General features: G+C 41.4%; 1 protein-coding gene across 2 annotated transcripts in view; it reads left to right on the top strand.

Moving 5' to 3' along the window:
• Positions 1-9,412: 9,412 nt before the first annotated feature.
• Positions 9,413-16,902, top strand: part of dlg3 (discs, large homolog 3 (Drosophila)) — a 62,339-nt gene continuing 54,849 nt past the window's right edge. Inside the window, exon 1 of one of the 2 annotated variants that reach the window (XM_065959027.1) lies at positions 9,413-10,608. In XM_065959027.1, coding sequence (XP_065815099.1) covers positions 10,195-10,608 — 414 coding nt within the window. In that variant the 5' untranslated portion in view covers positions 9,413-10,194. The remainder of the gene's footprint in view (positions 10,609-16,902) is intronic. The other variant, XM_065959028.1, reaches the window with a different exon arrangement.

Genomic DNA, 16,902 nt, shown 5'->3' with positions numbered 1-16,902 from the left:
TGTACATAGTGGAATACACAGTGGAATAGAGTCAAGGTTGTGCAAAAAAAAAAAAACAGCCATGAAAAAGGATTTTAATCTTTAATAATCACATTTTCACAGTTCAACTTAGGCACAATGGCCGGCTCTGATCTGTCAACCAACTGGAACCTTCTGCTGAAAAATAAGAAATTACTTTGTTAAATTATTTGTGCATCAAAACATGTTTTTTTTTCATTACTAGAGAAAGACAAAAAATACACTTGTCATGTTACTAGTTGATGTATTCATTTTATTTAGTAGTGTAGGAAACATTGCTGGGAAACATGGGGAGGAGGGAAGACATATGACCTGCTCTGTAGGTCCCTGACCCTGTCTCGGATTTTATGGTATGACCCATTGGTTTCTGAAGCAGACTTCTGAAGCACAACAATTGCGGTCTCCTGTCACAATATGGGAAAAGCTGTCTTTTATTAACTTTCCAGCAGAGGCTGGCCAGTCTCCTTTCAAACAGCTACGACACACACGGCTGTCAGTCAGATCAGACACACCCCTATTAATGAATAACTCCTAGCCTTACTATGAGTAACATTGTTAAACACTCTGAGTTTGATAAAAAAAAAAAAAAGGAGGGTATGGTCAATCCCTGTTCATTATGGAATTTGAACTTGAATAACTGTGAGCTGCACAATAATGCTTCATGTAATACAGTGATCCCCCGTGTGACCATTGACCACCGGGGGGCAGCTGGCTCTGTCTGCCTTTTCAATCCTCACATGAGATAAAAAACTTTAATCTAACATTATTCCTTCATGCTTCACAGCCCTGCCCTCCACTCAATCACTTAATGGCAATATGTTTTTGAAAGTCGTGTGCTCTGTCTGAACCGGATTATCTGCTCTCACTACAATAAACTTGACATGTACTAGACTGTATTAAGTAGAAGCTTTAGTGCAAAAAGACTTTGTTGACCAGTTCATGTCAGCTCCTGGACTCGCTTTAGTGAGCAGAGTGACATCATTTTCAACATGAAGGATTCTTCTGCATTATGACACTGTGTTCAGGACATGATGACATATTAAGCAGTATAACATCTGAGTTAGCAATATTTAAAAAAAGGATGTAAAAATATGTTTTCAATGATTTTGACCTCTAACGTGTTTGATAAGTCCTATGGTGGAACAATTACAGCCCTATTACTGGTATTAGACGAGCTCAAGTATCCTTTTATTGGCAACAACATCTGTGTCTCTTTTCATAATATTCGGTTGTATGTCCATTATCTTGCACGCCCGCAGCAGAGGACTTGAACCACAAACTGTGGCTACAGCTAGAACTTTACACTGTTATTTTAAATTCCCCGCTCCTTTCCTGATCCACCCTGTGTAGCCTCTAATTCAGAGCAACGTTTCTCCTGATCTTTCCTTCCATCCCCTCATCTGGATTCCAGCTGCTTGTCGGGCACTGGCACAGTCCTGAAGAGAAAGAAGGAGAGAGAGATAGAGAAAGCAATAGATAGATAGAGAGCTCCTTAATGGACTCTTTCATCAGTATTCTAGCCACGCTGTCACCTGCGGTGGAGGATGGGAGAAAAAATAAATGAGTCTGCAAATTCCCTGATTTGGAGCAATGTAGCAGGTGACAGTTGAGAATAGCTCCTTTGGAAAAGAAATGTAAGAGGTCAGAGGAGAAGAGGCTTTGTTTTAGCAGGCAGGTAGATTTCATTAATAGAATGTAATCAGCATTTGGATCGGAAAAAACCTTTTCATGTACATGTGTCTGATTTGAATGTGTTAAACCATTACTGATTCTCAATATTTCTGGAGTTGCATCACTTTGCTGATGAAAAGTGAGAAGACAAGCCTTGTAAATCATGATGCCCTTGGTATATGAATGTGAATATACTCCCAGTAATAGTCTTGTAGAAGGTATTTCATTTATACAATCATAAAAACAACTGATAACTTAATAACTCAGGCAGAATGATAGCGCAGAACTGGACTTATTGGTGGATAGCCGTCTGCTGACACCAGCACCGTGTTTGACAGAAAATGGAAAAGAGAGATGCATTGAGAGAGAGAGAGTCAGAGATAATTCAAGTCATTTAGCATTTGTATTCATAGAAAGGAAGTTATGTCTAATAGCTACTGTTTTGACTAGCAATGTCCCTTTTGTTCCTTGAATTTTTTGGTACTTTGACATTTTCCATTCAGTTTGATTTTAAAAGACTTCCAGTAAACTGCGATGTCACACAACAGGCAGGTAACACTGGTAATATTTTCTAAACAGAGGCATGCTGCTGTGATCTTTAAAGCTGCACATTTTCATGTTGTCCACTTTCTTTCAGTCAGGCAGTCAAATCTGTACAGATGGATGTTGCCAGTCGCCGTCTCTGTCAAGAAAATAAATGATATCATTAAGTCGTTTCGTGTCTTCATCTTTATTTTTTTTAGATACAATAGAAAGCCTTTCACACAGGTTTCAGGAAAGCTAGCTTTAAAAGACGGGAGCTTACATGACTTTTTTTTAGACATCATGAACTCAGGTGCTGCATGAAGGGGAAGTATTAAATAAATACATGTTTATACATGTTTTTTAAAAACTGTGAATCATACAAAACTGCTCTCACTAACTCCCAGGATAAAAATACAGAGCTGTAAACAAGAGCACGATAGGTCCCCTTTAATCTGTTTATAAAGCTATGACTGTTGAACAGATGTGAGATTGTTTTTCATTCGATGATGACATTTATCCTTAGCATCACGAGTATGTCCTGAATGTCGCTTTTGGATTTTTCAAAAATCTGATTCCATTCAGTCTTATCTGGAAAAAAAAGTATCTGTTTGTGTCCCACAGGACCAGGATGAGGAAGAGGAGGACGCAGAGGAGGAGGGTGTGTCTCTGGTGCGAGTGACCAGTAGGAGGAGCCCTCACAAAGTGGAGCGAGTTTCTGGCTTTGTGATTCGTTCCCATGTGGAAGTCCCAAATGTAAGTAAAACATTTGATCATCCTGACACAACTTTACATTGATTATTGTTCTGAGGCGTTAAGAGGATGAAGCCAGTGATGCTGATGATGACCTGACATGTTCCTCATGACAGTTCAGTGTGGTATTATAGATGCGCACTAGCCTCATCAAACATTTGTTTTTGAAGGTTGATGACCTTTGGATCATTTTGTTTCATGTTGAGAGGTGCCTGCTTAATCAAAAAAGGGTCGGGGGAGTCCAGGTATTGATTTAAAAACATTTAGTTTGATCAATTTAAAAAAAAAATGGAATCACCTCAATTCAGACGGCTCATAATAATAATCTGAAGCTCAAACATGTTTCATACATATTTTTGCAATGTCCAAAGATGATTATTGAATCATCTTTGGACTGCATATCAGAGATGCAATCAGTCCTACAAACGGCTAGATATCTTAGCTTGATAAAAACTGGGAGCAACATTGAAATTGCTAGCTAACATGGCTAACAGAATCCATACAACTAGTACCTCTTAACCTAAGAAATACACATTTATAGTTCTGTCTATTAGCTGATCATAGTAAGAACTTCTACTTTTAAATATGGCAATATATGTTAATGTCTCATGAACACATTTAATCAGGCACACCTTGAGGAAATGTCTTCTAATCAGACCAGATACATGCATTACCCTTAATACAGTTTACTGTATTTCTTCAAAGTCTTTAATACAGATTTCTTAAGTAAAGACATATGGTTGTCATGTGCAACTTCACTAGTTGGCGAAGGCTTGTCCATTTTATTTTTCTTAATTTATCAAAGTGGGTTCAATATGTTATTAGGTCAGCTTGCTGCTAGTCCGATTGTTTTTCAATATGTGTCTTCCTGTTCCCAGGCTTTATGCTTAGCAGAGCTATCCACCAGCTACCTCTAGTTTTATATACTGTAAAGCACAAAGACATTAAAATGGTATCAATCGGCTCTTTAAAATCCTAACAGAGGAGTGAGGATGCACATTTCCTAAAATGTTGAGTATTGTCTTTAACAATGACAGTCGACCTGCTACTTACACGAGCATCGAGCACAGTCTGCATGTTTCATGACAGAAACATGGGTGAAAGCCCTTGTGTTCACATGCCTTTCCCACTACAACACGGCCAGTGGCACATGGAAAGCACAGTGTCCGCAGGCGGTAGCTTTTCAGCTCAGCCCAGAACTAGTGCATTGGTTAGGTGGTTGGAGGCGTGAGGATCAGTGGGCTTTGAGGGGTAAAAGAGAGGAAGATGCTGGCTGTCAGCACATAGATTAAACGTGATCATGTCTGCGTAAGAATACAGTGACAGTACAGGTTGACTCCAGGGTGGGAAACGCGGAGCTGGCTGTGTGTGTGTGTGTGTGTGTGTGTGTGTGTGTGTGTGTGTGTGTGTGTGTGTGTGTGTGTGACTCCCTCTATCACATGAAGGAGGCGAGGAAGCTGAGGAGGCGCATGTAACAGGGTGGAGGGAGAGAGAGGGAGTGAAGAGGGGGCTGTTAGGAGGAAGATATAGTGGGGGAGGCTGAAAAGAGAGAGAGAGAGAGAAAGAGAGAAGAGAAGAGATAGAGAGAGCAAGGCGGCTGAGAGGCGAGGGCCGGTGCAGTGCAGAGCTGGAACGGACACCCAGAGCTCAGCCTTCCTCAGGTTGCCATGGAAACCACATTCCTCCCCCGCCTGCATCCCCACAGACTGTTCTGACTCTGTTTTACTCTCTATCTCTCTCTCTCTCTCTCTCTCTCTCTCCTCGCTTCTCTGTTTGTCATCCTGTCTTTTTTTCTTTCCTCTTTTAATTTGTGTCTTTGTTGTTGTGTCTTTTTTCTTCTCTCTCTCTCTCTCTTTCTCTCTCTCTCTTTTTCTGCCCTGCTTTCACACCAAACACGCATCAAGCACGTCGTGATGATGCACACTCAACAAGCACACACACACACACACACACACACACACACACACACACACTAATTCCAGATGCATTGCTCTCTGTGGCAAGGTGAATGGGTAATCACACTGAGTTCATTTTGCATTCCAATGCACTCGTGGACTCAGAAGCATTTTGTTGTTTTCTCTTTTTTTTTTCTCAGCATCTCACTATTTTCTTCTCTCTATTTTTACTCCCCCTTCTGTTCAGCACCATGCTTCAGTAATGCCCCCTCTAGTCATCGCATTTCTGCCCACACACAGGGTACCTAAGCTTTATTTCTGCTTGGTTATGGTGTCTGTCATAGACCTGTGCAACACCTTTTACCAACTGCTTTCCCCTTCCTGTCTCGTTGCAGCTCGTCTCTTAACCACCGACTTTCAACACATTTACTCTGTTTATTTCGTTCTGTCTTTTTGCTGCATGTGAACAAATCTTTACACCTCACCTTGTGTCCATCTTCTTACCCCATTCCTCTCTTTCCCTGTCCTCCATTTTCTTTCAGTTTTGCTCCATGTATAGACTCCTCTCCCTCATTATTCCGTCAGTTAATGTTGTGTTTGGTGTGTGTGGTGGAGCAGCTGTTCTCTGCCACTGAGGCCTATTAATAGGAGTCTTACCCGTGTAGCTTTTGTTTTCTGCATCTGCATCGCTAAGAGAGCTTCGTGGAGGCTTCTCTGCATGTTACATTCGCTTATGAGTATCTCTCATTCTCTCTTTCTCTTCCTATCTTGTGTTCTGTCATCATTTGCTGTGCACATCCCACCCTCCTTTTGTGCATTCTCACACATCACAAAAGCTATGATTCATTGAGCTGCAGAAGCATAACTGTAAAGATTCCCCTGCATTATACTCTGGGATTTATTCCTTTCAATATTAGCTGTTTGTTGAATAACAAGTTGATTCTGCTCAGATGTAACGATGCCTGAGAGAGACTTGTAAGACTTGCTTCCTCACCCCCTCTTGCAGTTAGTTAAGGCTACAGTGCGTGTTGATGTGGAACTGCCTCTTTAAGACTGCCTCACTACCGACTGTCCTTTTATGGAGCTGCATCCGGTCAGGTGACAAAGAAGCAGTCACACAGCTTCTCGGAGAAATGCCTAGAAATGACTGAAAAGCTCAATACATGGTCTGTGCAGTGGTTGGGGGTTGTAGAGCTCATTACGAGTGTGTGTGTGTCTGTGTGTGTGTGTGTGTTTGTTTGTTACACTTTGTCCAGGTGGGTTTATGTAATCAGGGCTGTGCAGGCTGATGCATAGTGTTGGGGGGAGAGCTGCAAGGTGGGATGCAGAGAAGCGTCTCTTTTCAAAAGCACAGGATGATTTCAGCGTTTATGCCATAAATCACAGGTCCTCCTTTTTCATTTGTTGTCAGAAGGTCAGAGGCCAATGCTTTCATTTCACAAGATAAATCGCCTAATGCTGTTGATCCACATCTTTCCTGTGCAGGCTGTTTAATTGGGTGCAGCATTTATCCAGCACTGCACTCACACATACGCAGACACAACTCAGTCATGCATATTCACGCAGATGTGTGCATAGCTGTGTAGAAGATGTAATATTTTTTTTATTGACATAAGCCCTACAGGACTATTATTCCTCTGGGTCTGCTATAACAAGGTTGTTCTTATTGTATTCAGCACTAGTTATTCAATTTGGTAGGAGTCACAGTGTAATTACAAGCGAACAGTTCAATCATTCCTGCCTGTGCAGTGTAGTGTTGTTTCAGTGTTTGTGGCAATAAGTAGTTACAGTAATTATGACAAAAAGGTTTTTTCATCTTCAGTTTCAATTTCATCTTCTTGAAAGTGAAACATCCCTGTCCACATGTTAAAGTTCAATTTACGAAAGCGTTGTACGATTTCTTATTCACATTTGTTCCACCATTAGTATTTATGTCCAGCCACTAAAGAAATAACTGGAAATTGCTTTTTATGCTATACTGTGTGTCACAAATGGTGACAATAATCCAATACAGGTGACAGTTTTATAACATAATAAACTGCAGATTAAGTTTGACAATATTATTTAATCTAATACAAGAACGCTGTAAACGAAAACCTTTGAAAATATTGTGCCGTGGAGTCCAACCAAAGCACAGGCTACAAATGCTCAACATAAATTTAACATAATCTACATTAAGGTTGAATTTATTACCCGGCTGAGTATTTGAATACAGCACAAGGCACCAATTTGGGTTTCATTTTGCCGGTAAGCATGAAACAGATTAGATTTTTTTCATGTTTTAAGCAAAATGTCCTGTAATAATGGAGCAGAAGTAGTGATTGAAATATAAAACTAAGATTAATATAGAACATTTGCATGTCTCACAAGACATGTACCCCAACACTGCTTTAACCTTCTAGATCTTTTCTGTCCGCTGTAATCGCTCCAATTTGATTAAAGCACATTCACTTCCTGGATTCCTCTTTAGGCTGTCCTCTTGAAACAGAAAAACCAGCAATTGATTGGCTCTTAAAAGACCTAACAATTTTAGTTATTTATTTATTTGTATTATGTAATATTTAAAGGGAGAGGTTTCTCTCTCCCTTAGAGCTACAAAATATTTCTCTATATACATTTCATATTACAGATGTGTTTTTTTCCCCTCGCTCATATGTATGATATGTTAATGCAGAGCAAAGGATCTCTCACCTGCTTTTACAAGATGAATCATGCCTGCTCTTCTTTTTCTGCACCATATAATTTATGTGTTGTTTTTTTTTTCTAAGTGCAAATCCTTTTACTGCACACAGTGGTAAAAGCAATGTGGACAGTTTATAATGGAAACAGGGAAATGCTGGGGAAGGATGGTTGCAACATGTGCTCGGTCATGTGTGCTGTGATCGATACGCTTACATCGTCCTTTCAAGCCGCTGCCTGGAAGCTCCTCCTCGCCGCTCTGATTGGCTTGAGCAGGGTTTGTGGCTGCATCTGACAATGTAACTTGAGGCATTCAGAGGTTTGTAGTCTCTGTTTTAAAAAAAAAAAAAAAAAGCCCAAGTTCCTCCTGGTTTTGCTCTGTATGTTTCAACGTAATAACACCATTGTACTATTGTCAGCTACTATTGCATAAATCTAGGAGGCTGAGTCTGCTGTGTGTGCCTCCTGGCAGAGCTGCAACATATTGCAGCGTACTCTCACCCTCGTATCCTATATTTATCAGGAGGGTTGAACAGATGCCCATGAACTTATGTGCAATTTTAGGCCACTTTGTCTTATGTGTATGTACAAACACTGAGACGACACTAACAGTCATGTACGAGCACTGTAATATGCAGACTGTACAAATACACTCTCTCCCCCTGCAGACACACCCAGCTCTGTTCTCCGTCACATTTCATTAATAATGCATATATGCAGGGCTTTAATGGCGACATTCTAACATTCCCTCTTTGTTGTCTTAAAAAATAAACCCTCACCCTTAGTGTCAGGATGTTTTGTATCCAGCTGTTATCAACCCACAAATTCATGAAATGTTTCATAGGCAGTCCTATCGCATTACTGAAAATGTAACTGCCACGGTTACATGAAAGCAATATAGTCTCTGCCTATCTCTCTTCTTTTCTTTTTTTTTTACTCTTACACATTCTCACTCTATATCTCTTCCTCCACCCACTTGAAAGCCCAAGCGTGTAATCTTGTTGGTTTCGTACACATGTGTTGATGTCATCATTGTGAACAACAAGGCTTCAGGAGTGCAGATTTCTCTCGCTGTGCTTATTTTGACCATTCTATCATACTCGCAGAACTGAACAATTAAATCATCAATCATTAGTGCTGATTATCCAAAAAACTAACAATAGATAAATAAATAACAAAGAAAAATAGGTCGAGGGGTAGGGAATGATGTAAAGAAATGCAGGGTGATCCAGACATTTATTGGTCAGAGGCAGGTCGAGTGGCACCCAGGAGAAAGTATTTTCATGTGAAATCCTTGCTTCCATTGGGAGATTACATACACACCTGTGCCGTGACACACAGCCTGAGGCTGCCAATCATTAGCACACAAGAAAGCTGTAAAGTCTACAGCTGAGCTAGAAATGACCATGAAGGTGGCTTGTGACCTGGGATTGCTTTCTGTATGTTGGACTTGGTTGCTGCATCGGTCTGATGAAAAACATGGATTAGACTCGATGATAGGTTTATTGTGATTGTTTTGACAGGTTACAGACTTCCCAACCTTTTGGTTGAGGAAATATACACACAGTGCTTTTATCATGGATTCAATTGTGAAGCAGTACCATTTCCCCCCTCTTCAGGCAGCAGAGGGGTTTATAGGTGCTGCTGGCCCTTTAAGAGCAGCTAGTGAAGCGCTCAGTTCGGTTGGTGCTGCTGCTGCTGATGGCAGCGCTGCCAGTTGATTGGCTGTGGCTGTCAGAGCTGAGGTGCTAGAGGGATGCTGCTACGTATCTCCCCCCACCCTTCCTGCCTCTCTCTCTACCTCTCTCTCTCTCTCTCTCTCTCTCTCTCTCTCATGCTCTCCATCTCCCTCTTGCTCGCTCGCATCCCTCTGAATAATCCACATCTAGGGCAAGCTGGCTGAGAGGCGATCCAGTGCTCAGCTCCTCTCTGCAGGCTGAGAAAAAGAGACAGAGAGAGACGAAGACATTTTTCAACGCAGGAGGAAAAACGAGAGATTTTCAGAAAACCAGAAGATACCAAGAATTAACAGAGGAAGATTTTCATCTGCGGATATCATTTATTTATACATATTGTTTATATATCTATATATATATTTGTACACACGCATATAGATATTTATATATATATACATTTACTCCTGTACATATCTGTATTTGTGCTTGTCTGTTTATATTAATATTTTTATATGTATTGTGTGTGTAAATATATATGATATATAAACAAAAGAATATATATATATATATCTATGAATTTATATGCGTATCACTGTGAACCTAGAGAAGCAAGAGGAAATTTCTATCATCGGGGCTGGTCTCTGATTCTGTGGTAGTATACAATATTTTCAATATTTCCTTTGATCTTCTACGTCAAGAGGACAAAGACTACGTGCCCATTTTGTATTTTTGTTTTCCTGTTGCTGCTTACCATCTCCTCTCGATCGTTTTTTTTCTACAACTGAGAGGAATTAAAACGGAAACTGACGGGATTGGGACGAAAAAGGGAAAAATCTGTAGAAACTCCTGTGATATTGTTATATCCATCGGCGTTAGCACCCTGTGAGCTGATCACAGCGTGCTGAGTGAGATCTGAGGAGGCAGCAGAGACAGAGTGCCACGCCACTCAGCTCAGCGTCAGCCCAGCCAGCACAGCCAGCATGCACAAACACCACCACTGCTGCAAGTGCCCAGAATGTTACGAGGTGACCCGTATGGCTGCCCTGCGTAGGATGGACGCCCCGTCATACGGAGGAGACTGGCAGGCCGAACCCTATGGATACCCGCCTGGGTATGGAGGAGGCCAAACCTTACCCCCTCCAGCCTCAGGGGGAGGTGGAAGTATGGGAGGAGGAGGAGGAGGTGGAGGAGGTGGAGGAGGAGGAGGAGGAGGAGGAGGAGGAGGGGGCACTTTGGGGAGAAGTAAGGGCAAGAGTATGTCTGGTGGGGGCCCTGGAGGCCCAAATCCAAAGGGCCAATCCAAATGTGGCCCCAAAGTAAACGGCAACAACTCTGGCGGACAAGGAGGATGGTGGCCCGAGTGCACCTGTACCAACCGGGAGTGGTATGACCAGGTAACTCATTTTCCTCACTCTTTTAGATAGCTTTGGCCCGTAGGACCTGGCATGGGAGAGACTAGGATCAGATTATCTGTAGTAAAACAGACATGATCATGTTTCAAGTGAAGCTTTCAGTTTAGGGAAAATAATTCATATTTAGTATTCATCACAAGCCCTCCTCTTCACCATTTGTTGACTGTGGTTCCTCTATTGGACACAGAGCAAGGAGAACAGAACAGGACTGATGCAGTTAATCTGCACACACACATGGACATGATCTTCATATTTGGGTTTGATGCAGATGACTAATGCATGTATTTAACACACCTAGTGTATGTCGTCAAAGGCTTACGCTGATGCAGCGGCCATAGGCCAACAAAAGGTGCATTTTCATTCATTGCAGCAGCACTGAGATGAAGTTTGCTGTAATTGAAAGTTATCTTTCAAGCATCCATTTAAAAAAAATGACTTTGTGAGAGATTAGATAAAAGAAATAGAAAATGAAAGATCAACATATTGAGTCATTAGCTCACAGATGATGAACTCCATCCCTCATGTCAGTTCCATTCTTCTTTCGGCCGTTCATATCAGGTAATTTTGCCCTAAAGAATCACAATTTAATGAGTGTGATGTCATACAAATTGAGAATCAGCAGTTGTCTGTGTCCAAATGCTGCCTGTCACATACATGCTGAGCAATTCAAATGAAACCCCCTCTTTACACTGTTCAGTCCATTTTCTTTCCATTATCTCTCTGTATTTACACGTATTTCTAAATTACAGTTGATAAAAGGTCAGAACGGCTTCAGAAGCGCAGTCTTTAATTAAGCAAGGTGCACGTATGTGAGCACGAGAGTGAGCTCGGGTGGGGGAAGGGTAGCTTGGCGAGCATGAGAATCAAGGAATGGTTTCTCACTGTGCATGAGTATGTGTCTATGCAGTCTCGTTTTTTTTGCGGTGAGTGAAGCCTCTGCGATTTTTGTAGATCCTCAGTTTGCATCTGAGGGTGTTTCTGAGCGAGATATACGAAGCAACATGAAAAAAGAAGGTAAGGGAAGAAGCACAGGGGTAAAATGGAGGCTGAAATTTCAGAGGCAGAGGGGAAAAATCCCCCAGAGCTGAGCCCACATATGAGACGCAACCTGGTTGATATTAACAGATTACTACAGCCAGGAGGAGGTTTTAGCTGTGAGGAGGCAAACAGGGATTGACACTTTCCTCTTGGATGCATCTATTTGCAGCCTGTTTTTCTTATCAGCTGCATGCAGACCAATCAGGCTTATTTCATGTTTCACACATTTGGAAGCTCACGGCAGATGTGATTATGTAAGCATTTATTGCTTACATGCAGATTTGACTCTCCACCAGTACAGCCCACTGATTTTCTACTGCTCTTTCCCAGCATTCATTTAAAAAAAATCCTCTTGCAAGCTACACAAAATGTAGTTGATGAGGTATGTTTTTAGGCTGCAGTGTGATTTCTGTAGGGAGTGTATGTTTCTGTAAATGAGTTAACCATTCTGTAGCAGCCTTATCTTTTCGAAGGATCCTTGCTTTTTCTGTGCATCATGCAAACTCTGTAGATCAAATATCCAACCTGGCACTCATTGCTGTAGTCCAGGAGTAACTATACTATGGTTCAAAGAGATGGAATCACAGAGAATGAATCAGCGATGGTTGATTTGGATGGGGTGGGGGCAGCAGTCAGTGGGGTGAAAATGCTAAGGTTGAAAAAGACAGAAATAAGCTAATAAAGGCAGTCAGTGGGCCTGGAGAGGGGGAGGGGGTTATGTAAGAGGAGGCAGTTGGTGGTGCTGTCAGAGAGAGAAAGCGAGCAAGGCCCTGACACCGTGGACAAGCATCTGTCCCTCCATCCTCTGAAAACAGACATGTGAACGGCCAGTGTGTGCTCCTGTGCTTCTCTTTCTATGACCAGACTGTAGCATCGTAGCATGGAATAAGATGCTGTCCTCAGTCACCGTTGCTCATCCTAGGGTGGGAAATGTGAATGCTACCCCTCCCCCTTACCTACACACAGCCAGAGAGCAGGGCAGTTATCACACACGCCCAAACACACACACACACACACACTCTCTCTCACTCGCAAACATGCATTATCTTATAGCTTTCATGTTTTCGGATGCAAACACAATGAAAAGAAATAATCTTGCAGAGTCATTCAGAATAATCAGAGGCAGCTTTTTATAGCTGCATCATTGACCTTTTTAAATGGCCTCTGTGTGTGTGTCATGAACGTTTCATGTATGTGTGATGGAATCGTTACACACGATGATGCCATATTTTTCTCTCCTCTCTCATCTATTTACCAAACCATTGTGTCACTTTTGTCAGGAGCTTGCTTGGATAATTGTGGATGACTGCAGTCGAGATTATAAGAACGTTCTCTAAAACAAGAGCTTTTGAATTTAAATCTGAGAAAAGTAGAGACCTCAGCCTGCTGGGAGCTGCAGTCAGAAAGCTCCCTCTTTTCCCTGCAGGCTCCAATCTGTCTTTGTGTGTTCTCCAGCTCTGTGGCTATGATTAGCTTTAAATATTAATTGGATTTTACTTTATTTATTAGCATCAAAATTTGGCCCTGAAATGCTCTGCCAGACCCATTGTTTATAAAGAGCCTCTGTAGTTAAAAAAAAAAAAAAAGAATGCACAGGCAAGGGGGGGGGGGGGTGTCCCATATCGAGCTCTCTCAAAGGTGATTATGACTTGAAAAGCCTTCAGGCCTCGATCAGAAGTGTTTCTGTGTGTATATGCAATATGTGTGTGTCTTTGAGAGTCACATTGATTTCAGTGTCATTGGGTCGTACATCGAGATTTTGTTTGTCGGATTTGATTTGCCATTCCTGTAACAGCAACCCTGAGAGTATTATAGGATGGAATTTACATGTGCCCCATGTCCACATGCCTTGAGCTGGACCCCCTGATGTGATCTAGAAAGGCCCCTGTCGAAAAACCTGGAGCATTCTGATCAGATCAAGAGAGGTTTACTTATGAGCTTGTTGTAGAATATAAAAAAAGGCAAGACATATGTGTGTCGTGAATGAAACTGCTGTCAGCATACCCGTACCATTTTACATATTACTGTACGTGTGATAGAAAATGCCAACATGGAAGATATTTTTATTCATCACACCTGCAGGTGCAGTAGCTGTCGTTACATTCAGTACAGTGTGATACATAATTGTGGAACAATTGGTTTAGGTGTCTCGTGTTCAATCCATAACTTTGGCTTGGTAATGTTGTAATAGAGCTGAGAAAGAGTTTAATTCAACAGGATAAATACCTACAAACTCAACATGTTCTAACACTCACACATGTACTGATACTGGAAGAAGTGTTGGTCTCAGATGCTGCCTAAGATCCGGTATTGTTTTTCAGCTACTAATGCACCAATCTGATTCCATAATAAATTTTAATCACACTAGTATCAGAGGGCCACTCAGTATTGGCTGTTACTCCAGTTTAGGTATCTGAACCTGTCTCAGGAAGACAAAAATGGTCTTTAAACACCTTTGATATAAACCCAAAATCTGCTGTTAAGAGGTGCCTTCAAAGAAAAATAAAGATCGAGGAAAAGCTTTAAGGCACACAGTATAGTGGTTATGTTATAGATGATCCCGTAAGATTTTTCTTTGAGCATTCCTTCATCCTCCCTGAATCAAAGCACTCTCCCCCCATCACAAGACCAGGCAACCTTGACCTCTAGCAGAAAGGCCATCATTAAAGAACTGCTGTATTGTGATTTGTTTCTTCTTGTTAATAGATACAAAAAAATCATTTTGTTTATCTTCACAATTTTGCCTGTAGTAGCTTTCATTCCTGGTCTGCCATTTGGGCACATTTCAGGCCAGAAGTGTCATGATGATGACTTGTGATGTGGCCTGGCACATCAGGCTAATATTCCAGGTATTTGATAGCTGCTGGGCCTCTTCACCCCGGATTTCTGTGCACTTTGTACATTTTTGTGACTCTTTTTTGGAGCAGTGGTACTGAAAGCTGTTAGCTGTGACAGGTCTGGCCCTTTGTCAGTGACGTGGTTCACCTTCTGGCAGAAATCTAATGTATAAGAAGACGTCTGCAAGCAATACAGCAATAGCAATATAGCATAATGAAAATGTCACATTCACATCATTTAAGACATACAGGACGACGGTAATACTAACAAATTTGAAGATCAAAAACATGTGCATCATTTCTTATCGCTCCATTAACTATAAAAGATTGCATGCAAAAAAAGAGAGAATATCAAACGGTCACAAAAGTAACACGTAAAAAATGTGTTAAATCATGTGGTCGCCCAAAGACCAGGGATGTCATAAGAATAGTGATGTCATAAAACCTCTGACTTCACTTTTAAGCTGCAGCATCAGATTACATTTCATCTTAAAACCATGCTCCCCCATGCTGCCTCCCCCTTGACTTCCACACTTAACCCAACAATCATTTTAAAAATTCAGGAGTCAAGAATGTTCTCTAAATGTTCCTAGAATTTGGTTTTGCCTTACTGCGTCTGCCTCCCTTATTTGGAGACACCAAACTTGTATAATATCTGCTTTACCCAGAAGTGAGTTGTAAGTCACCAAAAACCATGTGGTCATATGTCTAATAAACAATAATAATATAATGATATACTCTTCAGAAGAAAGAATACTAAACAAGTACAAGTACTAAGTACATTTTAAACATACCTCTGTGCTTAATCCTGCTTCAAGACATTAGAATAGATTTTTGTTCTATCAAACTGTGCACGGTAATATACATGTCTAACCACAGTGAGCGCTGATAGTAATAACGTGAGTGGCTCCACAGGAGTTTTATGAACTCAAGACATTCCAGTGAGAGTGCAGAACAGCTGCAGTCGTCAGAGTAAGTGGATTTTGGTGAAAAATGAGTTGCAAACCTTTCGTCTTGTGTAACCTGCATTTCCTGGAAAGATTAGACTCAGGCAGTAAGATCCAGTTCAGTGTAGTTTCTCCACAATTTGGGATTTACGAGCACAATAAAGGCTTTGCACAAGGAGCTCATAATAACAGCCAATACAGTTTAACTGGAAATATTGTCTTAATGACTGTTACATTTGTTGTTATTCTTTAATTTGTTTTCATAAATAAATAATCGGACAGGAAACACGTTGCAACATACATTTTGTCATACAGCTAGGAAAATATTTTTCCTCATTTGCATTTAATTTTATAATTTAAAATGTGTAGTATTTGACAGCAAAGTTGAATCATGTTTAATTCCCAACGGACACATTTTTTGAAAACTGTACTTCAGCTTTTAAATCACCTAAATTAACCCCTTAAGAGGCCAACAATTCGTACAAAATCAGAAAGCATAATTTGATTCTACTTGAAAACTCCTACATAATATCTTCCCTTCTGTGCTTGCCTTTGTCTCTCCTACACATGCACGTTGTACACCTTATACACACACACACACACACACACACACACACACACACACACACACACACACACACACACACACACACACACACACACACACACACGCCCACACACTGTAAAAGTATTCGCACACACACTTGTGCCTGACACAGACCTTTACTCCAAAAACAAAGTGTTCCTTACCCATAGAAATTTGTGGGGAAAGAGGGGATGGTGATTCATGGAAATGCACTATGAAACACACGGGACAAGGTGCACTGCAATATTTATGTCCACTTTGACAAAAGTTTGCTTTTTATTCGGTGTAACAAGGGGTAGGGACGGAGTGCCTGAGTAAAAGCCGGTCAGACATTGACTTTATTGTGGAGCTTTAACAATGAGCCACCATTATGCCAAGCTGTAGAGCTGATGTGCAGGGAAAGCTGCTGTAACTGTGACCCCGGACCTGAGCGGTGTTGAAGCCCACCTCCTCCTACACAGCCTCCACTCAGCAGCTCTGATGTTCTTTACCTTTATGCAATGTGCTCACAAACGGAATCTGCTTTTTATTTTTTTCAACATTCCGACTTGAAAAACAGGATTTAAAGGAATGTTTTGTAGATGTAATTCTAGTTTGCAGTTTCCTCATTTCTGCAGTTCTGCTATTGCCATGTGTCATATAGGTGAGATACAGTTTACAGGTGAAGCGGCATGAAGCTCCAGATCTATGTGTAGCTGCGATTTCCCCTGCTGGAAGCCGAGGCCGCCATGCCTGTGTGATACATATGGTCTTTGTCAGAGGGCCTGCCAGAGCTCAGCCCCATATCAGCTCTCCTGCTCCCCTCTATGACTCTCTGTGCCTGCCAGGGGAGGAGAGGAGAAAAGAGAAGGGAGGGGGAATACTGTTT

The sequence above is a fragment of the Labrus bergylta genome, chromosome 9 (assembly GCF_963930695.1).
Source record: "Labrus bergylta chromosome 9, fLabBer1.1, whole genome shotgun sequence".
Lineage (NCBI taxonomy): Eukaryota > Metazoa > Chordata > Actinopteri > Labriformes > Labridae > Labrus > Labrus bergylta.
The sequence above is the reverse complement of the archived record's forward strand: the minus strand, read 5'-3'. Positions and strand labels throughout refer to the sequence as shown.